The following is a 26948-nucleotide window of genomic DNA, read 5'->3' as shown; positions in this document are numbered from 1 at the left end:
AAAAGGAAAAGGCTTTGCTAAATTCTGTACATTTGTATCATTTTTCTCCAGTATGGATCGTCTTATGTCTAGTAAATCCTTTATGCAAGCAAAAGGCTTTGCCACATTCTTCACATTTGCAGGTTTTCTCTCCAGTATGGATTCTCTGATGTTCAATAACCCTTGTGTTCTGACTAAAGGCCTTGCCACATTCTGCACATTTGTCGGATTTCTCTCCAGTATGGATGGTCTTATGTCCAGTAAATACTTCATGAGAGTGAAAGGCTTAACCACATTCTTCACATTTGTAAGTTTTCTTTCCAGTATGGATTCTCTGATGTTCAATAACCCTTGATTACTGAGTAAAGGCTTTGCCACATTCTTCACATTTGTAGCGTTTCTCTCTAGTATGGATTTTCTGGTGTTCAATAATATTTGAGCACTGAGTAAAGGCTTTGACACATTCTTCACATTTGTAGGGTTTCTCTCCAATATGGATTCTCTGATGTTCAAATAACATTTGAGTACCGAGGAAAGGCTTTGCCACATTCTGCACATTTGTAGGGTTTCTCTCCAGTATGCGTAGTCTTATATCCACCAAATCCTGATGCGTTGTGTTTCTTCATTTCCCAGGGCTCTTTCCTTTGCTCCAGACAGGTGATCAGGTCTGGCTTAGAGACAGCATGTCCTAGAAAAACCAGGTTTCTGTGGTTCTCTAACATCACGTTCCTGTACAATATCTGCTGAGTGGGGTCCAGGAATACCCACTCCTGAAAGAATTTTATGCCCACATCCTTGAATATTAACAGCCCCTGAGAACCAGTCATTTTTTCTTTTCCTCCTACTTCTCTGGGATTTCTTCTCAGGAGAGATTATCTAATCAAGTCACACTCATCATCTCCCATCCTGCAGACTCCAGGGACCTGCAGGTCACAGGGCAACAGTGACTGAAGCGAAAACACGAGGCTCCCTCCAAGATGATTCCACAATATTTTCTGAAGCAAACATTCTAACATATAGTTTGCTACAACGTTCATAGTTTCAAGGTTTCAGATCACAAATCTTAGGAACTGTTAGGCTTTCCACTATTACAGGGAAACTCTGCCCTTTTTAATTAAACTGATGGCCAGAGGATCAATGTCATTGTGACAAGAAACAAGAGATTTAATTTAGATTGTGTAGTAACTGGTATGTAAATATTCACTAACTTTTCTTATCTACCAAAAGAGGCTAATCCTGTGTTTTGTGCTCTCAAAAGCATTTGGGTGAATAAGTCTGTCATTCTCTTGAAAAATAAGTAGAAAACAAAAAGCTTGAAGGTCTCTGGTTTAACTTTAAATTTAATCAAGTCTAAATCAAAGATACCCTGGGTCTATAAATTCAGTTTTTAGCTTTTCTAATATTGATTTGTGAATACTTCATATATTAATTCCTTTACATTTTTCTCAGAATTGTTGAAAATCTCAAGTTTGTTCATTTACTTTTTAGTTTTATTGCTGTTGATGTGAAAGTTTCTAATTATATAGGAACCTATTGATAATTTTTTTTTTTAATGAAAATGTCCTTCTCCACACAGCTAATTGCCATTTTTTTCACTTTTATGGCTTAGGAAAAATATTTAACTCTTTAATCAGCTGTTGTGAGATGTGATGAATATAATTTTATGTATTTTCTCTCTGAGTGGTAATGCCAAATATATCACATACAGTGGTCTTAAGTTTTCTAAGGTCCTTTCTAGTCTATTTCCACTCACCTATTTTTTCTTATACTACTTTATTGTTTTAAAGTATGCTTTAATATTAGATAGAGCAATTCTACCTTACTGTCTGGTCATTCATTTCCTAAAACATTTTCAGTTATCCCTATTTATTTTGTAGTATAAATTTTAGAGTTAGTATCCATTTCCTTCTTATCCCGCCAGAAAAAAATCCCATTGGGATTTTGTTAGAAAATACATTATATTTGTAAATTAATGTAGGTTGAATTAATTTGATATTATGTCTTTTCATTTTGGGACATGGCACTTTTATCTATTCAAATCTGTGTGTGTGTGTGTGTGTGTGTGTGTGTGTGTGTGTGTGTGTGCGCGCGCGCGCATGTGCATGTGTTTGTATGCATGTGCACATGCCTCAATAAAGTTTTATAGTTTGAACAAATTTCATTTCATTTTAGGGTTATTTCTAGTTATTAAATGGCTTTTGTTGCTAGCTGTAATTGAAATAATTTTTATTATATCTTATAGTTTTTACTGCTATGGTTCTAAGATTACTACTGCTGTATGTTCAATTTGTATCTTTTTTTCTAATTTACATTGGAAAATAATAATATGTAATACAATTTGATATTAAGCTATCCTTGTGTTCTTGGAATAAATCCTACTTAGTTCTGTTAAATATTCACTAAATAATTTGTTGAACTCAGCCACTGGCTTAACTCCCTAAGGTAGCACAAAGCATGCCACTCTGGCAAAAGAATTATTTTAAGCTAAAGACAAAAAAAAAAAAAACTACACAAAAAAATACTCTTTGTCCTTCTCTTCTCTACTAGGAAAGGAAGGACGATTCTTAATCACCAAGACAACTCTAGACTCTTATCAGCCCAGAGATGGCACCAAAGAAATCTGCACAAAAAATATTGAGTCCTTTTCTTTTATTCTCATTACTTCTCTACAGACTTATTGTTCTTTTGTTACAGTGTTACACAAGCCCAAATTCTAATAACCTCATTGAGTTACTCACCACTGAATATTCTCAAGGACACAAATGATACAAGTGTCAATAAACTTTTGTTTTTCTCTTTTTAATCAGTCTTTTGTCATAATTTGAAGGGTTCCAGCTAATGAGGCTAAGACAGTTTGAGAGGATAAAAAAGCAACTTCTCTACATCTCCATTACTGCTGCTACTCTCAGTACTTCACTTCTGACAACAGACACAACAGACATGTGGTTTTTCTCCCCGACAACTGGGTATCCTCCAACTCAGTCCAACTCTGACACTATCTATCCATGGTTAGCACAGACCATGAAGGTCAAGAGCTCCGTCTCACAGACTGTCTCCAGTCCCCATTCAGTCACCAATTGCTAGTCCAGGCTGTCACATGTGCTACTGACTGACCAGCCATAAATCAGAAGTTCCCATGAGTCACTCCTCAGGTTTGATAATTTACTAAAATACCTCACAGAATTCAGGGAAACACTTCACTTATATTTGCCCAATTTATTACAAATGATACAACTCAGAAACAGTCAATGAAAGAGATGCATGGAGCAAGATAGGGAGAGGCACAGAGCTTCAATATCCTCTCAGGGTATACCGCTCTCCCAGCACCCACCATGCGTTCACCAACCCAGAAGCTCTCTGAACCCTGTTAAAATTTGAGTTTTTGTAGAGTTTTATTACATATACGTGACTGATCACTTTATTAACAATTAGTTTTTAAGTCAATTTCCAGTCCGTTTCCTCTCCCCAGAGGTTAGGCTATAAGTTCCAACCCTCTAATCACAGGATCATTCCTTTGGAAACTAGCCCTCCATCTTTAGAGGCTTTCCAAAAGTCACCTCATAAACATAAACACAAGTGTGGTTGAAAGGAGCTTATTCAGAATATAAAAGATACTTCTTTCACCTTTATCATTCTTATCACTTAGGCTATTACTAGAATTTTGGGAACTCTGGTCAGAAATGAAGACCAAATACATGTATTTCTTATTATAAGGCAATATCATAGATGGGTAGAGGGACAGTAACGTTTCCCCCTATATACCTCAGAGTCTGCAAACCTATTTAGAGAAATTGAAATAGAGTCATAAAACTTTTTGGGAAAAAATAGGAATTATTTCATATTTTATAAACTAATTCTAAGTAAGGAAGAACAGATATACAGTTCATTATCATTTTAAGATATAACTGGCATTGCCAATGTATTCTTTCTTTTTCATCCTCTTCTTTCTTTGTTGTTCCAAACTTTGTGTACTCTGACACCCATAGAAAAGGCAACAGGAAAAGAACCTAACCTTTTCCTCCAGACAGCACAATTTTGAGAACAGGAATCAGAATAAATATTTCTAATCCAAACACAACAGATGCTTGGCTTCTTACATGTTGATTAACATGCTGTCTCTTATTTAATTCTCAAACAACCTCATGAGGCAGTGGAAGGTAATTCGTGTTCTGTAAGGCAAGAAAGATAGAAGCATACATAATTTTCAAGATCCTGCATTCTGCCCACAAGAAGCAATGGCCTTGTTGATGCTAAATTGGCTCAGGAATCAAGAAATATCAGTGTCTATTAACACTCCTCTAAGTGGAAACAAAGATTGTTAGTGTACTTACTTCTGGGATGGTAATATAAATTTGAAGAATAAGAAAGACAGTGGCTTAGCAATTGGTTGTTTTTATTAACTCTGATAGGACCCTACTTGAGTGGAGAGTAACATTGGTCCTTCACAGGGAGGCAAAGGTCAGCAAAAAGCAAAACATTCTCTTTTTATTTTATTTTTTTTTTGAGTTGGAGTCTCACTCTGTCGCCCAGACTGGAGTGCAGTGGCTGCTCCCAGCCACCGCAGCCTCGACCTGCTGGGCTCTGGTGATCCTTCCGCCTCAGCATTCCAAGTAGCTGAAACTACAGGCGCATGCTACCACGCCCGGCTAATTTTTTTGATTTATTGTAGAGATGAGGTCTCGAACCCACGGGCTCAGGCAATTCACTCACCTCAGCCTCCCAAAGCTCGGGATTACAGGCTGAGCCACCGAGCCCAGCTAAAACGTTCTCTTTCTTTGGGCTATTCCCTTATTTCACTACATATATGTATCCTCGATTAAGCAAATTGGAGATTTATAGTACAATGTATGTGTGCATGATGGTGGGTTCTCTTCTCACAAATGAGAAAATTGAGGCTTAAGAAAGCTTTGGGATCATCCCCAAAGTCCCTGAACTAGTATGTGGTAGAACTGAACTGCTGTATCCCCCATCATGCTCAGAAGTGTTGATTGACCACCCAAAGAACCCTTTCCCATTTCTCTTCTCTTTAGTCATCTTCCAGTCAGGTGCAGCAATAGAACAATTCTGGCCAAAAACATTTAAATCTGCTACAAGAGTCTTGAAAACATGTTTACTTTATTGATAGAGATAATCCTTCTCTCTGCCCCCTTCCTTCAATGCAATGATGAGAACTGAAATCACCATTATGTAACCATTAGGAAAAGGCTAAAAAAAAAAAAAAAATCCCAGTAACTTTAATGCTGGCAGAGTTGAACTGTTGAACTAGTGATGTATCAGCATACCTCTGGATTTCTCTTTGAGAATTATACGTTTAAGTCACGATAACCAGATTTCTAACTGTTACCTAACTGATAAGGTTAGGTAATAATTGGAAAGGGACTAGCCCAAAGGGAATAAGGGGATAGCCCAAAGAAAATGTTTTGCTTTTTGCTGGCCTTTGTCTCCCTGTGAAGGACCCATTTATTGCCTTTTCCTATGATTACTTTACATAAAAGTATATATATTTTAAATATAAATTAATATTATAGCCTTAATTTTCTTGTGTGTATATTTGTCTAAAAATGCTTCATTCATCTTTTATTTTTAGTTATTCTGGGGAAATTTAATCTAGGTGTGATCCATTTAAGAAACATAATTGGATTTTATTTTCACCTAAATATGAGAGGATGTTATATCTCAACTTTAAATCTAAGAAAATAGTAACAGTAAGGATATTTCAACAATACATAAGGAAAGACAAGTTCACATCCCATGTAAGCCACATACTGAATATGAAACAACCTAAAATATTTCATAGAAGAAAATCAATGTCATAGTTCTTCATAGGATTCGTTACCTATTCATTTTTTGCCTGGTCCAAATCCTCATAAACCCACAGGAACAGGTCAAAGATGTTGGCTTCATCTGGAAGTTGACAATGTCAAGGCGAATGATGTGATTTAAAGGGGCAACTAACCTCCATTGGTAACTATAGCACAGATGAAAGAAAGTCAGAAATGATTTCCAAATAGAATATATTATGTATTTTGCTCAGAATATAATGCATCAATGTTATTGACTTCCAGTGAGCCTTAGTTTTTACATCTCTTTCTTTATGCTTGGTTAAGAAAAAGATGTCTACTTTATATCAATTAAAAATATTCTCTAATACTTAATTTGTCAAAAGTTGTAGTTAAGTTCATACATTAAGGTGAGTGGTTGGTCAATCATGTGTATTGTTCTCCACGTGCCAGAATTTGCCCAAACTTCCCCAAACCATTGGTTGAGTATCTACTATATGCCAGGATATTTTACATACATTATTTCTGTCTCTAAAGTTCTTTGATAGAGATCTGACTTTCCACTTTGCCTAATAAATGGTATCTTAAAGTACAACTTATTAACAGGACTATTCTAACTTTTTTTCATATTAATGGTCATAGATCAGGAGTTACCCAAGAGTCTATTCTTTCAGTAAAGGAGGTAGAGAATAATGCTTTAAACAAAGACCAAGTGTTGATGTCAGTCAAGTGATTTTTCACGTACTTCTCTAAGCATAACAAAAATTTCTTCCTTACCTCATAGTGGTTCTGTGAGAATATCTTGGGAAGTGAATGATTCCTGCTGGCTTGGTCAGAAGAACATCCTCACAAGTGAGCACATGCTCTTGGGTTGACCTCTGGGGAGGTATAGTTATTTTACTGTCCTTCGGACCTAGAAGAAAAGAAAGCAGAGAGAATGAGACTAAAACTAACTTTTAACAAGCTTGCCTTTTAAGATCAAGGTAATCAGCTCTCCTTGGTAATTGTCTTAGAAAAAAAGTAATTATCAGGAGGTGGTTGGATTCACTGAAAAACATCTCCATCCTAAATATTCAAAGGTACAAAAAATAAGTACATCTGTTAGAATTATCTTTGACATAGTCTAGAGTCTATGGAAGATTATGGAATAACTAGAGATAGTGCCTGTTAACTGCCCAATCACATCTGAAAGCATATTAACATAGTTCCCCAAGAGAAAACTTTCATATGATATGAGTACTTTCTTTTATTACTTAACTTTTTTTTCCAAATGTGCAGTGTATGCAGGTCTAGAAAAACATATTCTCTCCAATGCTTTTCAGTGCCAAGAAGGGAAACTAGCTTTCAGTTGTCTACATGAAGCATCAAAAAGCCTCACTAATTACGTGTTCTAAAGTGTAATCTGATAACTCTGAATGAATTACATAGTTTATATTTATAATGCTAGAATATAATATTTGTGTAGTTTGTTTTCAAAACTTATTCTAATATTTTGTTATTATATTACTACAAAGAGAGAGGAAAAATCACCTATTGGGTAGTGTGCACAGATAGGGTGGTAGATACACTTGAAGTCCAGACTTCCTTACCACACTACAATAAAAACATGTAACCAAAAACTATTTGTACCTCCTAAAGGTATTGAAATAAAGGAAAAAACTCACTAAAATGCTAAATTAAAACAAACAAAAAATAAAATTCTGATACTGAAATAATACATTGTCCAGAGCTAATCAGTCAGCTAATATTTAGAACTCAAATTTTCTAGTCCACAAGATTTGCAGCTGCAGAAAAGACCGTCTGTGGTATAAAATCACAACCACAGTAAAAAAAATTTTTTAAGTGTTAGCCATGTTCAGAAATCATAATTCTTGATGATTTATAAGTCAATCAAGTTATCTATTGAGCAATTTCCCTCTTGGGCTTGATCAAATCTCAGATGACCTAAATGGATTTTCATCTCAAACATAAATTCATTCTCCACAGAAATAATTCTTACAAAATGCTGTATCAGTTTTGAAATATTACTAACAAAATTAATGTTGATTTTTAACCTTTATAAATTTATAAAATGACCAAGCATACCCTGGACTTTGAAGACAATATAGTTCATGCCAAATGCACCTTGCACAAGGGAATGAAATGTCACCCTTATTAGTGGTCCAGGGCTTATGAAAATCACTGGAGAAAGACTTCTCCCACATAATCCACCTGATTAAAAAAATCAACTCAAGTAAAAGGCAAGCACACACATTTTAAAGCAGTGTTTGTATTTTTAGGCAGAGGATTAACTTAACCCACAAGGTAGGATGAGGAGGATGGGTTCCAAAATAAGGAAATGGGTTCCAAAACTCAAGTAGCTTTTTTGTAGAGTGGTATGAGTTCCTCTGGGTATATTCACAGAAGGGGGATTGCTGGGTCATATGGAAAGTTGATTTTTAGATCTTTATTGCAACACTATTCACAATAGCAAAAACATGGAACCATCCATGCTGCCCATTGAAAGTAAACAGGATAAAAAAAAAGTGGGACCTATACGCAATCGAATATTACACAACCATAAAGAAGGACAAAACCATGGACTTTGCAGAAATATGGATAGATTTAGGGTTGATCATACTCAGTGATCTATCGCAGGAACAAAGAACTAATTACATATTCTCACTCATAAGTGGTTCCTGAACATTTATCATAATACTACAAGAAAGGGATTGGCAGTAGGGAGACAATTCCGGGGGAAGGTGGAGGCACATGACATCAATAAGGGTACCTGATCCTAAACCTGGTGAGGCCCAAACTTCACCTGTACGTTGACTACTTATGTACCTAATCCTGAATTGCATCCCACATCTTTAAAATAAAATAAAATAAAAAACTCAAGTATCTCATTAAGTCACAGACTGGTGGGGTAGGGAACCAGGGTCTCCACCTCAGTCCATGAATCTAATACCCATCAAAGTTGCAGTGCTTCCTTGAAGGACAGTAGGTAGCAAGATATTTTATCTTTAAAATTACGCTGATGTGCCAATTTTTCTCCTAGAAAAGTAACTTACTTATTAAAATATCTCACCATGATGATTCATTACAGAAAACTTTCCACCTGAAATTGTATTCTTTCCCTACAGTCAATCTTCTACTGATTTGCTCGACTTTGAGAATCTAAGGCAAAGATAGAAAACTATAACCATAATTCTAAAATGATTCAATGAGCTCATTTGAAAAGGTAGGAAAAGAACGTGTGAGTTTCTTAGACTCAAACTCATCTATATTAAGAATAATTCAGTATCATTTTGTAACATTTATTTAAATGTACCTGCTCAGAAAGACATTTGCTGATTACACCCCATACAACTATGTGGCACCGACATCCCAGATACTTCTTTTCTCCCTTCTACTTCATTTTTCCACTTAGCTCTTCCATCTAAGATATCATGTGTCTTAGCTTATAATGTGTCCTCTCCCTACTAGAATATAAACTTGAGAAGGGCAGAGATTTTTGACTATTTTGTTCACTACTGGATCTCCAGAACCAAGAAAACTTAGTTCTTGGCACACACGTATGTGCTTATAGAGAGAAAGGTAGGGAGGGAAGGTGCTGTAGCCAGGAAGAAAAAGCATAAGTTGGCCTATTAGGGTAAATGAAGTTGAAATACTATTTGAAGAATGATCAAATATTTACTTGTCGCAAGTACGGATGAATTCTTAAATGAATGACTAGCTTTCACAGGGTGAAACATAGCAATTTATAGTATAGAAGAGTACAATATAACTTGAGTAAGGGGTAATAGTTCCATTACAGTCTTACAGTTCTTCTAGCTATAATTTGAAGAGACAGAACAATTTCACAAGGTTCAAGCTGACAATTTCAAATCAAAGAAATGCTAGGTTGGAAAATTATAGGGATTCCTCGGTTAATCTGCAATAAAGTCAAGACTGGTTTTCAATAGGCAGTAAAGATAAAGACAAGTTTCCTCAGCAAAATCTCTTAAGTTATAGTGCTATAAACTTTCTTTCTTTAAAGAAAGTGCAGCATCACTTTACCATATGAGAAAGTATATTTCAGCAGGATTAAAGAGGTAAGTTATTTTTCAATAAATTTTTTTTCTGAACTCAGAATGGGGTATAAATGCTTAAGCATAAAAGCAATGAGATAAATCAAAGACCAAGGACTCATCTGGATAGACTTAAGCAAATAAATTGGAATTTTTACATTAACATGTAATAAGCAAAACTTAAAGGCAAATGACAACATTAAGAATAAGCACTTAATGATAAAGGAAAAATATGGTTATATATGATGCTCTTATATACCAATAAAAAAGAATACTCACATTTTTAAAATAAACAAAAGGTAATGGTCACGAATTAAAATAATATATGTGCCAGGTGTGGTGGCAGGCACCTGTAGTCCCAGCTACTCAGGAGTGATAACTAAAATAATTGACTGAGGCAAAAGTCTCAATCAATTAAGGTTTATTAAGCCAGTGCTAGGGCATATCTAGAAAAAAAGCATGAACCACAGACACATCTCTGACTGCTTTTCTAAAGAGTTCCCCCCTCCCCACCCCCAGGAGGTTCAGTATTTTATATATTTTCTCAAAGTGGGGAAGGCATGTAGGAAGAGGAACAGGTAAGTGGTTACATTCCTGTGAGACTTTAGTTAGACACCAGCAAATCTACATTTTTATATAAGATAAGGTGAAAGTTTGAAGAAAAAGGAAGAATTAATTATGCAGACATCTCTGGATAGGTAGAAGAATGAGTCTTGTCTTTGCACCTGGGAAGATGAGCTGGTAATGAACATTCACAGTGTGGAATCAAACAGACTTTAGTCTCAGGAGTTAGACTTAGATTGTAGACCTGAAGTTAGCACTGGCAGGTCCTTGTTTATGCGAGGCCAGCAAAGAATGTACTTATGAATGATTTGTGGGGGCAGTCTTTCCTGGATGCCTGAGGTCTTTTACCTCTCCTTGGCCGGGATCTGGTTAATGCATACAGTGATTCATTTGGAAGAGGTGTTGCATGATTCAACCTCTAGGCTTAACCCGCCCTTTGGTGTAAGGAGTTTGAGGATCCTGAGACCTTTACAAGAGGCTGAGGTGGGAGGTTCTCTTGAGCCTAGGAATTCAAGGCCAGCTTGGGCAACATAGCAAGATGCTATTTCAAAACAACAATAAAAAGTCCCCAAATATTTATTCCCATTAATGACTTTAAAAAAGTTAAACAGCCCCAACCTGAGTAACATAGCAAGACCACGTCTCTACAAAAAATCAAAAAATTAGCTGGGCATGGTGGTGTATGCCTGTGGTTCCAGCTACTTGGGAAGCTGAGGCAGAAGGACTGTCTGAGCCCAGGAGGTCAAGGCTGTGGTGAGCTGGGATCATGCCACTGCACTCCAGCCTGGGCAACAGAGTGAGACCTTGTCTCAAAAAAAAAAATAACTGCCTATCAAATTGACAGCTTAGGAGGTTCTGGGCATGGTGAAAGAGAATCCTATGCACTGCTAATGGCAGTGAAAACTGAGTTAGCCTTTCTGAAGAGTAATTGAGCAAAACCTCCTGGAAAAAAAACCTGGCAAAAATACATGCAAAAATAACATAATAAGCATCCCTAGTCATTGTCCTCATTTGGAAGTATAGAGAAGAAACAAATAGGAAGGTCTTTGCTCTCATGAGGCTTTTTTAGTCAGGTAAGTGACGATGATTTCGGGTAGATCAAGCCAGAGTAACAGACAAGGAATGTGGGAAGAAATGAATGAGGCTACTTTAATCCAGAAGCTCTTTTTGAGGAGATGACCATTCCCTCATTCACTTATTTCTTAAGTACCTTCTATGTGTCCCTGGGGCATCTTAAAGCAAAGGGACAAAAGTTCCAGTTCTCAGTAGGCTCCCATTTGATAGAGAAGACACAAACAAATCACAATAATGAAAAAGAAATAATAATGTATTAGAAGACAAGTGTTTTAACAAAAAGGGGACAAAGAAGTATGGAAGCTGGGTTGATGTAACTTACATCAGTCAAAGTAGGTCTCATGCAGAAGGTGACACCCTAGACAAGAACTGAGGGAGGTGAAGGACAAGGATGAGAAAGAGCTCTTTGAAATACTGGGAGTAGACAGACAAAGGCCCTGAGGTGAGAATGAGAAGTATGGAAGCCTGTGAGCTGGCAGAGAGGGAGGCAAATGTATTCCAGGAAGTCTGAATTTTATTCTAGCTGCAAGGAGAAGCTCTAGAGCAGTTTTAATCAAGAGGGATAGGGGAGATGATCTGACTGTAGAGAGAAAATGGGCCAAGTAGACACGCTAGTTAATGGTTTTCTTGGATCTAAATGAGATTGTATTTATACAAAAGGAACCTAAAAACCCTGGGATTTATTTATTTAGAACAAGTTGTATATTTATTCTTACATGTTCACCTTCAGAGTACTCTCTGTTTGATGCAGTACACCTATCAAGATGCTTTTCCCACTGCTCAAAAGTTTTTGAACTTGTCAATTTTGATGACTTTTAGTGCTTCTGCCGTTTTTTGTTTCACCTCTTCCACATCAACAAAATGTTATCCTTTGAGAACATTTTTCATCCAGGGAAACATTAAAAAGTCACTCGGGGCAAGATCGGGTGAATAGAAAGGGTGAAGCATAGAGGTCAAGCCTTTTTTTAAATCAAAAACTGCTGAACACAGTGCAGTGTGAACAGGTACGTGGTCATGATAGAAGAACCAGTCACCTGCTTGTCGCAACTTGGGGCCTTTCTGGTCTCTATATACCTCATTGTCAAGCATGAGCATGCATACTTGAAAGGACATACAAAAATTCATTTTCTTTCCAGGTTTCCCCATTAACCAAATTATTTCTCCCACCTTCCTACCTCCTTCCCTAACTGAGAGCCAAAATGTCTTCCTTCCACCCATGCAGTCAAGTGGGGGCAAGTTTGTTTTGCTGAATAAAAACAGGTTTGTCTGTGCATGAAATGAAAAATGAGGGTTGGCATATTTTTTACAAATCTTTTAAATCTGGTCACTATAAAAGCCTTTAATGTATCCTGCTTTTTCACTTATCTCCCTCCCCATCCATGCCTCCACTCTAGTTTTAACCATCTTCTGACCTCTTCTACCATACATACTTTTCTGGCATTCTGGCACAGTTCTAGTGTGTTTGAAGAAGGTGGGCCCTCTTGTCTTTTTATCTTCCCTCCCTAATCTCTCTCTCTCTCTCTCTCTCTCTCTCTCTCTCTCTCTCACACACACACACACACACACACACACACACACGCTCAACCTTCAGTATATCTGCTTTGTAAATTCAAAACATAAAAATATTAAGAGTATTTGGTGGGGGCAAAAGACATGCCCATTACATGAATCAACATTTTGGTGGCATTATTACCAAGTCAAACTCACTCTTATTTATCAGTTGCCTACACAGAAAAAGCTCCTAGCACAAAGTTCCAATACCAGGAAGGAATACCTGACACCTTTCTCTCACGGTGGCCTTCTTCATAAATAGTCAGGACTAAGTTTTGACACACATGAGACACAGGGAGTGACAGATACTCCATGGTCAGTTTTGCCATACTGCGTGGTGAAACTCTAAGCACCCAAGAACATTCCAGTTTTCCCCTATAATCCAGTGGGTATCTTGGAGTTGAAGAAAATTCTCTGGATTCTTCTAGCATCACTTCAGAGCAACAGCCTACAATTCAAAACACACAGACACAAGAGATCAATATAAACAAGGTCAAGAAGAACAAGGTTCTATCACAAGCTTGAAAAACCTAGGCTTGCAAGAGGAAAATTAAGACTTTATTACTCTCAGTTACAAGTTCTTGTGCTAAAAAAAATTCCATTTAATGTCTCCTATTTTCTTGAAATGAGATTGTAGGATAGAATTTAAATCATAATGATCTAAAATGAACCTTAAGTTGATTTTTTAAATTTCTTAGAAAGTTCACAGAGCATTGCATTCTCTATTCCCAACAGGTTTTCACTTCTTCTCTGATATGCAACTGAAGACCTGTCTCTCAAAGTGTAGTTAAATTAGCTGAGCATTTATCTTGCTGGGACAAATGATTACATGCATAGAGCTTGAGACTGAGGTCAAGAAAAAAAGAATTTGCTGAATATAGTGGGGTGTCTCTCACTTCTTCAGCTTGCTAAGTCCAAGGTCACCTTGACCTGTGGGTAACCCTGCTGCTATTAGATGCCAGCAGCTCTCTGGCTCACTGACTTTGCAATCAGCAGCTCCTTCTAATATGCTCATTCAGGCTTCATCCCTGACTCTTCCCCATACCTATTCCTTTGAGAAGAATTTTCTGAGCAATTACAAAGTGAAACATTCTGTAATGTATCCATATTTTAATATAGGTACTAATGAACACATACATTATCATGCGTGCTTTGCCCTAGAGAAATGAACACTCTGAGGAGACAGGCATGTAAACATACTTTTGGGAAGAATAGAGATGAAAAGTGGCATAAGGGAAATGAAGTGCTGTGAGAATTCAGGATTCTATCCATTGCTTCATCCTCTGTTACTTCTTTGTCAATTCTCCTTTTTCTTTATATGGTTACTATGATCTAATCAGATATTTACCAGGTCTTTTCTGACTAAATGATCTCTTGGTCTATAATCGTCCCTCACCATGCCCTCCATTCTGAAATGGTGTCTGAAACAAAAGAATTAAGTTCTTTTCCTGCTCAAAGTGACTAAAGTAGCACCAATTGCAAGACATTTCATAGTCTGTCCCCAAAATGTCTTTCCAATCTTCTCAATCTTTCTCCTTTTCTACGTGAGTCCTCTGTAACAAATCTGCCTTGAAATGCAGCTTGGTACAAAATAATATGGAGCCGTGAATGCTCAACAAGTCACAGCACTTTATAAAGGGGGCTAATAATCTCAAAAATCTATTGCCAAGGCCAGCTCAGTGGCTCATGCCTTCAATCCCAGTTTTTTGAGAGGCTGAGGCAGGGGGATTGCTTCAGCTCAAGAGTATGAGGCCAGCCTAGGCAACATAAGCAAGACCCTGTCTCTTTAAAAAATTTAAATGATTAGCCAAGTGTGCCTCTGTAGTCACACTACTCAGGAGTCTGAAGTGAAAGGATTGCTTGAGTCTAGGAGTTCGAAGCTGCAGTGAGAGCCTGTCTCAAAAAAGAAAAAAGGAAAAGAAAAATAAATAAATAAATAAAAAATAAATAAATAAAAATCCATGACTAAGATGCATTAATTCTCTAAAAGCAAATGATGCGAGTGAGTGGGTGTTAAATATGACACTGTACTAATATTTTCTCATAAAATAATCATAGAACTAAAACCAAATGATATTCTTTCATATGTAACATCTCAAAGTTCTTGGACATGCACGTGCATTTTTTAAGCATACGCAGAGGAGAAATGTATTCTTTACATTTTAATAATGTTTATTTTCTAACAGTCTGAATAGGATCATTCAAATAATATATTGGTTGGGCATAATGGTTCACACCTGTAATCCCAGCACTTTGGGAGGCCAAAGCTGGGAGGATTTCTTGAGCCCAGGAGTTCAAGAGCAGCCTGAGCAACATAGTGTGACCTCATTTCTACAAATCATGCCACTGCACTCCAGCCAGGGCAATGGAGTGAGACTCCAACTCAAAAAACAAAGCAAAACAAAATGAAAAAAGAAAAACCAAATCATACATTTGATGGCTACTATCACCACCACCTCTTGACTCTTATCATGGTCAGACCCTACGTATTCTAAATGTGTTACATGTATTAACTTACTTAGACATTCACTGAAATCATTCATTTGACTCAAACCATTGAAATCAGTAGTTTTTAGGATCCTGGACCCAAGTCTGTTATCCATCTCAACCCATTTTCAGATTGATTTTTAACTTAAATCTACACATCTTCAGCTCTGCCTCTCATGTTACCAGATGACTCCTCATTCCTGGAAGATTTTAGTGGTCATTTTCCCCAACAATATTCTTGTAGTTCTTGTTGGTTTCAATAGCCATATAGATGTTGATTCCCATACTGAAGTTTCTCAATTCCTCAACTTTCCTCCAATGATTTTGTCCTTCACCTCACTTCTGCCACTCATACCAACAGTCCCTAGAGACTTGATCAATAGCAATAATTCCAAACCTCGTTTTTAAGCACCATTCCCTCCAACCACAACTTCCATCTCATCAGCTCCCCCCAGCACTCCTTTCACGCTTGGAGACTTGTAGTTCACCTATCCTACCACCCTTCCTGTCCTAACTCATCTCTCATCCTTACTTCTCTTCTTACCTATCTGAAATACAATGATTCAGCCTCTTAATCACTTCTTCACATGCACTCTGAACTCTTATGCCCTTACATATTTGGGAACACTCCATTCTGATGTAACCCACTGTCTACATGCTTTGCCTCTACCTCAGTGTCTCCAAAGGAAAACTTCCAATTAAGCTATCTGGGAATTCTCTTTCTCTAAATTCATGATCATTTATCTCAGGGGATCTTTATGGTGCCTAGGAAGCCTAGTCGATTCCCTATGTCATTTTTCTAGAGAAATATTTCATACTTTATTTTCTCTTAAAATCACACTTTCTTATACAACTTCTTCTTTCATCTGCTGAGAAAATAGAAGCAATCAGAAAAGAAATTCCCTAAGCTCCCATCCCCATATACCTGCCTACCCTGCACTAATGCCTAAATAGTCTACCTTACATCTACAACTATGGATGAAGTGTACTTTGCTCCTAAGACCAACCCCTTCTCTTGAATGCTAGATCCCATCTCCTTTCTTCTACTCAAGGTCATCACTCTAGTAGTTCTATCTTGCATGTCTTGCATCTCCTTTTTCTTTCAACTCTTCCTAGTTGTTCACTGGGGTTGAGTGTATGTGGGGGTGGGTGGGGCAGAGGAGGGCGACAAGGGAAAGACTCTGGCCATTTGGAACCCATGAGTGTTGGGATAAGAGAACTTTCATCTTTCCACAAGGCTCTTACAGACTTCTAATTATCCAGCTGCTGTTAGCTTTTGACTAAAAACCAAAATCCTGTCGTCAAACAGACACTAACAATTGTAGAAGAATTAAGAGAGCTACTAATACTTGTTTTGGTCTTGGTCATCTTAGACCCAGAATCTTTACCCAGAAAGACATTTGAATGCTATAGGACTTTGTTCAGGTAGAAAAAAATTGCCCAGAGTTTTAAATAGTTTTATTCACAATCACAAGGTTTTTTTTTTTTAACCTGTAACAGCTATACCTGTGGGGCAGAAAAGATTCCCAGCAATCATAAAAAATAGCAACCCTCCTTGCTTTCAGCATAAACTGCCATCCAAAAGGAAAATACAGAGTTTAGAGTGTTCCAAAGAAAATTGGTGAACCCAGATATACAATGCTTTTTTTGTTCTTGTTGGATGTATTAATGGGACAATGTGAACATTTATTACCTGGCCCAGATGCACCATCTGGTGAAGGTGTGGGTGGTGGCAACTGTTGTTTTAAGGTTTCTCTTTTATTATTTGTCTGAAATGAAACAGGACCTGCATTTGAGGAGAATGTATTAAAAATAAAGATGAGAGGCCTGAGGACCAATGTAGTCTGTATCAAAGCATCACTGTCAAAAGAAAATGTAAATTCAGGATTAAAGTAGTCTCAAAAAAAGTCATTTTTACTCTTAACTCTGCCTGTAAGAGAACGTACTCTTACAGAACCTTGCACTTTAATGTGTTTTGAAATAAAATTTCACTCTATGTTTTTCTCTTTCACGATGCTTATTTGTACCACACTGACTGTTTCCAAACCCACTCTAAAGAAAGAGGCATTGTTTTCATAATATCTGAAAACTGTTTACCTTTGATTCTGGATTGGATCCAGTCCAAGAAGACCCTCACCCTGGCAAATATACCTGGCTTCCATGGTTGGACACAGCCAGCTCCCCAGCTGACAATGCCATAGAGGACAAAGGGACCATTTTCATGTCTGCATACTAATGGCCCACCCGAGTCTCCCTGAAACACAAAGAAAACATGTTCTAGAAGATTGCTTTAACCTGGAGCTCCTGCTTTCATTTTTTAGAACATAAATGATCAATAATTTATTCATGTGTTTAATTTTTTAGTCTTGGTCAATTTGTATATCTTAGATACTTAACTGTATATTGACTTCTTCTGCAAAAGGAAACAATTAAGTATGTGGAAAATCAGATGGTACTTTGATTTCAGGATCAAGATAAAGCTTAGTTCACACAATAAGAAAATAATTATTAAGTCTTCCCAGCTCCATTGAGGGGTGCCTTCCTTAAATAATATCACCAATTAGTGAAATATAATAGTTAAGATTTCAAGCTGCATCTTTTTTAAAAAATCAAAATTTAATTAGAAAACTATACAGTGACTCAAACTGAATTAGCCCTCAAAATGGGCTATGTCTCTCTTTAAGGTAATTCAGTTAGGATCATTGAGTGGCAACCTCCATAAATTTATTTTCCCTAACACTGGTTATCTTGACTGACACAATCTATTCAGAGCAATCAAAACATAGAATTATGACATATGCAGAAAAACTAGAAGAGGGTGTTGGTGAAGAAAAAGTTAAAGGCTATCTAATATCTATTAAAATGTATTATTTCAGCTTACCTATAGATTCCAAAGTGAAGTAATTTCAGAGACTTTAAGGGCCTAATTTGACCTGTTAGAATATTAGATGTGAGAACTTACACTTAGACAAATAAGGGATCTGTCCCATTTCACACACACAGGTAATGGCAGCAGTAGAATGTAACCTGCCAGAAACCAGTGTTCTTTCCTCTCTACCAAGGTGATCAATGTTCATCAATGGAGCAACCTCAGACAGCTCTAGTATCTGGCTTACACAATTACAGAATTCAAAGAAAGACACATGGAAATGTTAAATCATAATTATTATTATTCTTTTTACTGATTTAGATATGCTAATGGTCAGAATGAGTATGTATTTCAAAAAGGCAGAAATACTATCCAACAGCATCAAGAAGTTCATATAGATGGAAGGTTCTCTCATCAATACTGCTCAAAATAGTTACTTTGTTTAAATTAACAAATTATAAGTAGGAAGAGAGATTTTGAAGAAAAGAAACATCATCAAAAGCACCAAAATATGTATGTCACATGTATATATCTATGAATTAACACTGACATCTTATATGTGTCTCTTCAGGTTTAACATGACAGTCAATGGTGACACCATCATATGTACTTGTTTATGTGTGTTTCTGTTTATGTATTTGTTTGTGTATATTTCTGTTTGTATCACATGCTCCACATGCAATTAAGGTAGGCATTGCAACTTATTCATCTTTGTATCCTAGGGGACCTAGTACAATACATAATAGATACTTAATAGGGGCTTTATTTATGATAGAATGCTCTACATTAGATTATCTTAATAAGTTTTAAAATATAGGATTTTTTTAAAGGTAGTCCTTCCAATTTTCAATCAAGTCTTTTGCAGGAAGGGGTGGGCTCAAATCACAAATGTATTTAGGACTAAACTAAGTCCTTTATTTGTTTTCATATAAAATAAATTGAGCTGATAATACATATTTGAGATATTTATTTTATATGAAGAATTTCACAGAAGGAACCCTAAATTAGGAATAAAGAGCCCCTAGTCTGTAATCTGGAACAATTAACACTTTCCCTGGGCTTAATTTTTTTCACTTAAAGGTTATATTTAAGACTCCCTTGTAGTTTGAAAATGGCCTGCTGTGTCCAGTCAGATGTTTTGTTTTATTTTAAGTTATTTATTATTTTGCTACCCTGATATAAGGAACATGTCTAATTTATCTTTAATTGCCAGTGCCTATCACAGGGTCTAGCACATGGTAAACATTAAAAAACAAATAGAATGTTTTATTTTAAAAATTATTCAGTGTCTACTGTGAGCCAGGCATGCTGAACAAGACAGAGTATAAACAAATTGGATGGTGAGAGTAGCTATAAAGGAAATATAGAGTGAATGGTAGAGAGTAAAGTTAGGTACATGTGCGCTTACATGTACATATATGTGTATGTAATTTAAATGACATTGGAGCTGATACATGAAGGATGAGAAGGAGCCAGATTTTCAAAAACTTGCATTTTATGCAGAAGATATATCTGGGCTAAGACCATAAGACAGGCAAGATGTGGTGAGTTGGGAGGTTAGAAGGCAATCTGTGGGGCTGAGATATCGTGAACAGGGAGGAGAAAAGTATGACATACATTGAAAAAGTTAACAGGATAGGACATACATCTTTCTGAAGATAGAAATTTATCACTTTGTAGGTCAAAAGAACTTGGAATAAAAAAATCTAAAATCCAGTGAGCAAAGAACAGTAGGAGTCTACATCGCATGTCTGAAACCCTCATCTCCACATTCCAACACTGTTATTTTTACCTTCCTAGATGAGAAATTACATTAGCAAGTCCCATTCCTCTGAGCATACACAGGAGAATAAAAATCAATTAACTGATAGAAATATTAGAATCCATTTTATCAAAGTAAGTTTCTAGAGTCACCCTTTCAGTACTTCAGTGTTCTTGGTAAAAAGAGAGCTAACCACATTTATTAGAATTTCAACTCCTCCTTTTCTTCTCAAATATTGGCAGTAAATTTGGTCAATTTGTGACCAAAGTGACAGTTGTATATAGCTGAAATAGTAAGTGCCAAATTAGATAATGATATTTGGGTCACCTGTGACATGGACCTTTCTAACCTCCTCTCTAGGTTTTTGTTTGTTTGTTTTCTCTTGACACAAAATAAACTCATTCTGTAATATTAGATACTGTCATACATGACAAATGACAGACCCACTTGTGATTTCCTTAATTAAAAAAAGAAAGAAAAAACATCCTTCAAATTCTACAATAGACAAGGGGAAGAATGAACACACCAATTCAGGGTACTCTTCTGATTTTTTAAGATGAAATTTATGTAGCTCTAGCAGATGGAGGAGCACCCTTCCCATAGTCCTCAGCTCTTCCAGCGCATATCCCAACTCTGTGCCTGAGGGTCTTCCCCATTCTCTACACCCACTCATGAGAAAACCCAAAAGTGTGAAAAATGCTGAGAAATCAGTAGCCCCATCCCACAGGAGCCCTCAAACCATAGCTTTTGGGAAGTAGTATATAAATACCTCAGTTCCCTCACACCCCAGTTGGATAATTATACCATATTTTGCATCACTGCTTCCTGCAGGATTAAACTTCCGTCCTCACTGTGCTATCTGTCTCGTTAGCACATCCTAGATTGCGGGCCTTCCCTTCCCTGCACCATTGCCTCACTTTTCTATCGGTGATACCCACACTTCCTAAAAGACCATTACATGTGAATCCTTATCTCAAGGTCTGCTTCTGGAGAGTGCAAATTAAGATATGCAACATTAAAACAGAACTAAAGTAGTACTTGACACCATGAACTACAATAAATTTATATTCAGTGTTTCTTCTCTCCTCATGTTTTCAAATGGAATGACTTCCATCTAGATTAATGCCCAGTTTCTTCTCCCCATGGAGATGATATTCATTGGCTCACGTTTCTTGACTGAGTCATGGGGAAAACTATCAATGTCTGCAAAGACAGAACATTCATTCTTTCTTATCTCTCTAGCCAGACAGATACGATTAATAAGTCTGGAGAAGTGTGTCTGTCCTATAGGCCCAAACTTTCCCTTAGGTGGGCTGCCCCAAATTCAGACTAGAGATTGGAGATGGGCAGACAGAGCACTGGAAACTCTTTAGGTAGTATGTCTAAAGTCACATTCTTCAGTTGACTCTGTGAATATTAAAACTGGTATTTTCCAATCCATTCATCTATATTTTCTTTTTCTTAGTTGATTCTGAATGTGATAATATCAAGCTTGTCTAACTGACATCTTTGTGGTTATTTTAATCTGTGATAGGAAATTAAGTGAGAGGACACAGGAGATTAGTCATAATTTAAAACAATACAATTTTTATAAGTAGAAGACATAACTTTAGTACATTTATTTGTTCATTTTCCTATTCCCAAAGCCTTAAATGCTTTGCACACATCTTCCCACCCTTGGGCCTGGTTAGTGGTACTGCTATCTCCTACCTTCTTGTGGGATCTTCTGTACCCACTGGCCTTTCTGGCTGGACATTGCTTTCGGGAGCTCTTTGCCACTTCAGCATGCTTACACTGAGTAACTTACTCTTCCTGATGCTCTACTGACCTTCATGTGGGGATGGTGGGGATGTGGTATGATGTTTAAAACACAGGCCAAGTTTCCTCCAGTCTAAGAAGACTCTCCAGCAAAGGGTAATTTTCTACCTTTCTATACAAAATCAGAATCTTCTCACCTGACAGAAATTTTTGTCTCCAGACGCTGCAAAGCCAGCACAGATCATCTTCTCTGTGATGCCTCCTGGGTGAGCAGAATAGTAATTGCGTTCACAGGATTCTCTTTCTAATATAGGCACTTGAATCTGCTGTAAGCGGCTTGCTAGGCTGCCACCTAATTAAGAAACAGATACAGAAAGGGAGAGTCGATGATGAAGTAAGCAACAAGTGATGTTAAAGAAATATATTTAAGCTCATATTTGCTCTGTACCAACCTAATCACAGTCATTCTCTCTGGCCTGAGCTGATGTGGAATACTGCATTTTTTAAAAAAAAAACATGTGTTTCATGCACTATGTCTTCCTTTCCAAATTTGGCATCTTTGTAAAGAGAGGCCATTGGCAATAGACCAAGACCAGAAACACTTTTTTTCTAGCTAATTTCTAATTTAAATTTTAGTGTCTCAGTTCTTGCTGCATAAGAATTAAGAAAAATTCAGTAAGCTATGAATTGGTGTTATATATGATTTATATGATTATACACATAGATGGTTGTATGTTTATGCATGTATTATATAAATATATAATTATATGTGACAATATATGCTTATATGATTTCCTAATATAAATAAAAATCATATATTCCTTTCCCTCTACTATCAATGAAGTCTAATCTCACATCCCATTTAAGAAAACACGAAAAAGTTTCTTCTCTTGTTTCACCCTCAGGCAGGTCTATGTTCATGTGTTTTCTGCATGATTTATTCTATCATTTTAGATCTATGGCTAAGTTTTAAAAAGTTTAGTATTTTATAGCCCTATACCTTTTGGGGATAACATTAATAAAAATTACTTTCCATTTATATAGTATCTTAATATTTACAAAGTCCTTTATTCTAACCTAATAATACAATAACATTGTGAGAGAGGTTAATCCCACTGGTCTCACACATGAGAAAGCCAGACCTCTGAAAATTTAATTTCATAGTGCTCACGGGACAGAACAAGGACTTAAGCCTAGGACCAACTCTAAATCTTGCATTTGGTTTGTATATTAAAAATCCTCTTTCCAGAGAGCATCTCCATCAGTGTGGGTGCCCATGTCTCAAAATCAAGAATTCATTTTCTCTCCTAGCTAGAAACAGTAAATTCATAATTTATAAGACTTTTAACTCTCTCTTAGTAGTCTGGTGGTCATGGAATTGGTGAAGGTTGAAGGTGTTAGAGAGAAGGCACGTTTATTCAAGGGCTTTGAAACCAGTAAGTCAACACATGTTTACTGAATGATTATGCTATGCTGTGTACACTTCTGGCCCTGGGGAGAGAGTTGCAAATGACAGGTCTGCCTCTAAGAGGTTCCCATTCTAATAGGTGAGATGAAGAAAATGATTACATAAAATCATGCCAACTACATTTAAGTGTAGTAAGATGATAAAACTGGGTAGGGGGGAATGTGATGGAAGGGCAGTCCTACTGCAGCAATGTGGTCTGAGAAAGGAAATAACATTTCAGTAGAGAACGGAATGATGAGGAGGCAACTAAGAGCAGATTGTAATAAGAGTGTTCTAAGTAGGACCACACAAAATTGAGAACTACAGAAAGCAGAGCAAGCTTGGTGGTTAAGAGAAAGCAAGCAAGCCACAGTACCTGAAAATTAACAAAGTAAAAGAAAGAAATGGTGTTGGAGAGGTACGTGGAGTCCCAGTCACCAAAAGCTTTCCAAGCTAGGCTAAGGAGTTCAGATTTGATTCTAAGTGTAATGAGAAATCATTAAGGAATGATTATAATCTGAACCATGGTGATCGTAAATCCTAGCTTTGATATTTACTAGTCATGGGATCTTAGTAAGTTACTTAAATCTTTGGACTGCAACCTCCTCATTTGTAAAATGGAGATGATAAAAGCTTCTCATGTGGTCGGTATGAAGATTTTATTAAAATCCAATTTGGCTGCAGGTAGCACAGTAAGCTGTGAACACAAACATTGTAAGCAAAGAGAAATTCCCTTCTTCAAGCTCACAAATTCCAAGTAAATGACACACAGAAGGAAAATATACAAAGAAAATGCTCTTATACAGTGAAAGAATCAGAAAACAAATATCCACCCATTCTGATCTTTCAGAATTTTACTACTATGCCTTTAAGAACTCTATAATCTAGCCAGGGGCTAGCAAACTATAACCAGTGGGTCTATTCTGTGCCACCCTGCAAGCACAGGCCTATTCTGTATAATCCATGAAATAAGAATGGTTCGTACATCTGTAGATGGTTGAAAAAAATTCAAAGAAAATTAATTCATGACATGACTATTATTTGAAATTTAAATTTTATAAATAAAGTTCTACTGGAACACAGATATACCCACTCCATTCCACATTGTCTATGGCTGCTCTTCACTACAATGGTAGACTTGAGTAGTTGCAAAAGAGACCATATGGCCTACAAAGCCTCAAAGACTTACTACCTGGTCCTTTACAGAAAAACCTGACTCCTAATTTCGTCTGTTTATAATCTAAGTTATCTTGAAGGAGGAATTTAAAACAGATCATTGTCTATTCACTTGCCGATCTATTATAGCTAAATAAAACATAATTTCTGTATTTTAGAAAGAAGAAGGCCCAAAGAACATTCAGCTTGATATCATTTACAAGTCCTATTTTTAAAAAATAACAACCAGCAGTGATGTTTATGTGAAAGTAAAATGTTACCTTCACTGGTGCTTCCCCATCCGGTCACAGCACAGATCTCCGAGGAAAACAGAGGCTCCATGCTGTGTGGGAGGCACACCGGCCTCACCACTGAGTTGTACTCCAGAGGAGAGTTCAGCTGTATTAAGGCGATGTCAGAGTCATAGCTTAGTGTATTAAAGTCTTCATGCACTATTATGCGTTTGGCCCTTCTCACCTGTATCAGTGGCAGGCAAGTGAAATTACAAGATGAGAGTCAAAGAATCAAGCTACTTCTTTGCATAATGGTCCAAAATAATATTTAAACCTCTGTATTTGCATACATCAGCAATGAAGGAGACTTTGTATTGAATTTAAGAGTGTGATCGCAGTTTATAATTTTTTAAATTTTAGATTCAGGAGGTACATATACATATTCATTATATGTACATATTGTGTAGTGGTAGGGATTGAGTCTTAGGCAGCCCATTCCCCAGAGAGTGAACATTGTGCTCCATAGTCAGTTTATAATTTGCAGGAGGCTGTGAACTACCTCCTGCAAATTGGTGGTCTTAGAGAAACAAAACTACGTGGACCTGTGCACTTGGACCTGAGTTTGCACCTCTTACCCAACTTCACTAAATTCTCAAATTGAAATGTGATCTTGAATTGCATCTTAAAATGTGGGTATAAAGGCTAAGTGTAAAAGGACACTAGAAGATTGATAGCTAATTACACATTTTAGCTAAGGGTAGTCCCTGGCATTTGGAATGCAGGCGGAATGACCTTTAAAGACATTTCTCACCTGCTCAGTTGATTCCTTCAGGGTTCTGTCATGGTCCCCAGCAACAATAGTCCAGGAGAGTGGATTATTCTTCCTGGAGAAAGAAGAACAATGAACGTTTAAGATGAAAATACATTTTTAATATTTTGGTCTAACTTCATCTGGTCTTATCAGCATGCGCTGTTCAATTCAGCCAGGGAATACCCACTACTCCTGTCTGGGTGCCTTTGTGATCTGTCTACCAGAGAAGCCACATCATGTCTCCTGCTCTATGTGAAAAGGAGCTTATGTATCTTGATCCCTTTTTTTGGCCACAAAATGTCTTTGGAGCCCTTACCGAATATCACCAAAGCCTTTTTCAAATTGAGAAGGAAAACAAAAATTAAAGCTTATTTAAATTTCACAGTGACATTAAGAATACATTTAAAAATTACATTATGATGAGGTAGATTCTGTTAAAAATTATCCAAACATTATCTAAAAAGTGCTCCATTTCAAATTGCCATCTTTTATCAAATCATCAGAACTGATGAAATTAAAGTTAAAAAGAACATCAGTTCAAAAATAGGCAAAACTGAACTAAGGTGTTAGAAAACGGCACTGATTACTTTTAGGGGACTGATGACTAGACGGGGCTAGAGGGCGCTGCTGGGTGTTTTGCAATACAGTATTTTGTTTCTTGATTTGGATGGTGCTGGTGTTCACTTTGTGAAAATTTGTGTACACTTCCGTTATATCTCAAAAGGTATTAAAAAACCTGAGTCAACATCCATTAATTTGCCATATCGAGATCTCCAGTCAAAAAGACTGAGTCTCTCAATTGCCATAAATATACTGCCACTTCTACTTGGAGACCAATTCTATTTTTCTCAAAATTGTTTCTTCATGAAAAGTAAAAGCAAAGTTACTGGAATTATTGTTCAATATACCTTATTCAAAGAAGAAGGTTTTTAATACATGAGGACATCTTCTTTCTAGTCAGAACCATGCTCATTTCAATTCCTTGCATGATGAGTTAGACTTATTCATGCATTTCAATACTCCTTTATTAAAGGAGCCAACTTGGGTAAAGTGCTTGGCAAGTACCCTGCAGTAGGTAATGATTCCATAATGGCAGCCATTATCATTGTTTGGATGTGCAATGCACTCTAATAAAAGGATTAAACTTGATTTTCAAAGTCACCCTCTCAATAATGACTTAGTAGTGACAAAACTTTTTTCTTAAAGCTGTTCCACTTCTTCATATAGACAGTGAACACAATATAATGAACAAATGAGCACCATGGTAGGACTGACATCATGTTGACCACAATTTCTAGTGAAATATATGTGTAAACTCATCAGATATTCTTCAGTTTAGTAGATAACGTAGTGCAAAAAACAAGTGACAGGAGACGGGGCAAGATGGCGATGGCATAGGTGAACTGGTGAGATTCTCTGAACGTGA

The 26948-nt window shown here is 36.8% G+C and overlaps 1 protein-coding gene across 1 annotated transcript in view; it reads right to left on the bottom strand.

Moving 5' to 3' along the window:
* The window catches only part of LOC103255065 (ovochymase-1), a gene marked incomplete at its 5' end in the record, with an annotated part of 57382 nt that extends 31787 nt beyond the window's left edge, over nucleotides 1-25595 (bottom strand). The window contains 13 exon segments of the mRNA XM_008053033.2: nucleotides 31-397; nucleotides 508-749; nucleotides 2732-2823; nucleotides 5816-5844; nucleotides 5846-5947; nucleotides 6537-6672; nucleotides 7845-7970; nucleotides 13224-13448; nucleotides 17181-17273; nucleotides 17585-17741; nucleotides 22074-22228; nucleotides 24760-24955; nucleotides 25523-25595. Coding sequence (XP_008051224.2) covers nucleotides 31-397; nucleotides 508-749; nucleotides 2732-2823; nucleotides 5816-5844; nucleotides 5846-5947; nucleotides 6537-6672; nucleotides 7845-7970; nucleotides 13224-13448; nucleotides 17181-17273; nucleotides 17585-17741; nucleotides 22074-22228; nucleotides 24760-24955; nucleotides 25523-25595 — 1993 coding nt within the window.
* Nucleotides 25596-26948: the final 1353 nt, after the last annotated feature.

This window comes from Carlito syrichta, unplaced genomic scaffold (genome assembly GCF_000164805.1).
Source record: "Carlito syrichta isolate Samal-C Ts95f unplaced genomic scaffold, Tarsius_syrichta-2.0.1 Scaffold287781, whole genome shotgun sequence".
Taxonomy (NCBI): domain Eukaryota; kingdom Metazoa; phylum Chordata; class Mammalia; order Primates; family Tarsiidae; genus Carlito; species Carlito syrichta.
Note: the sequence above shows the minus strand (reverse complement) of the source record. Positions and strands in the feature narration are given on the sequence as shown.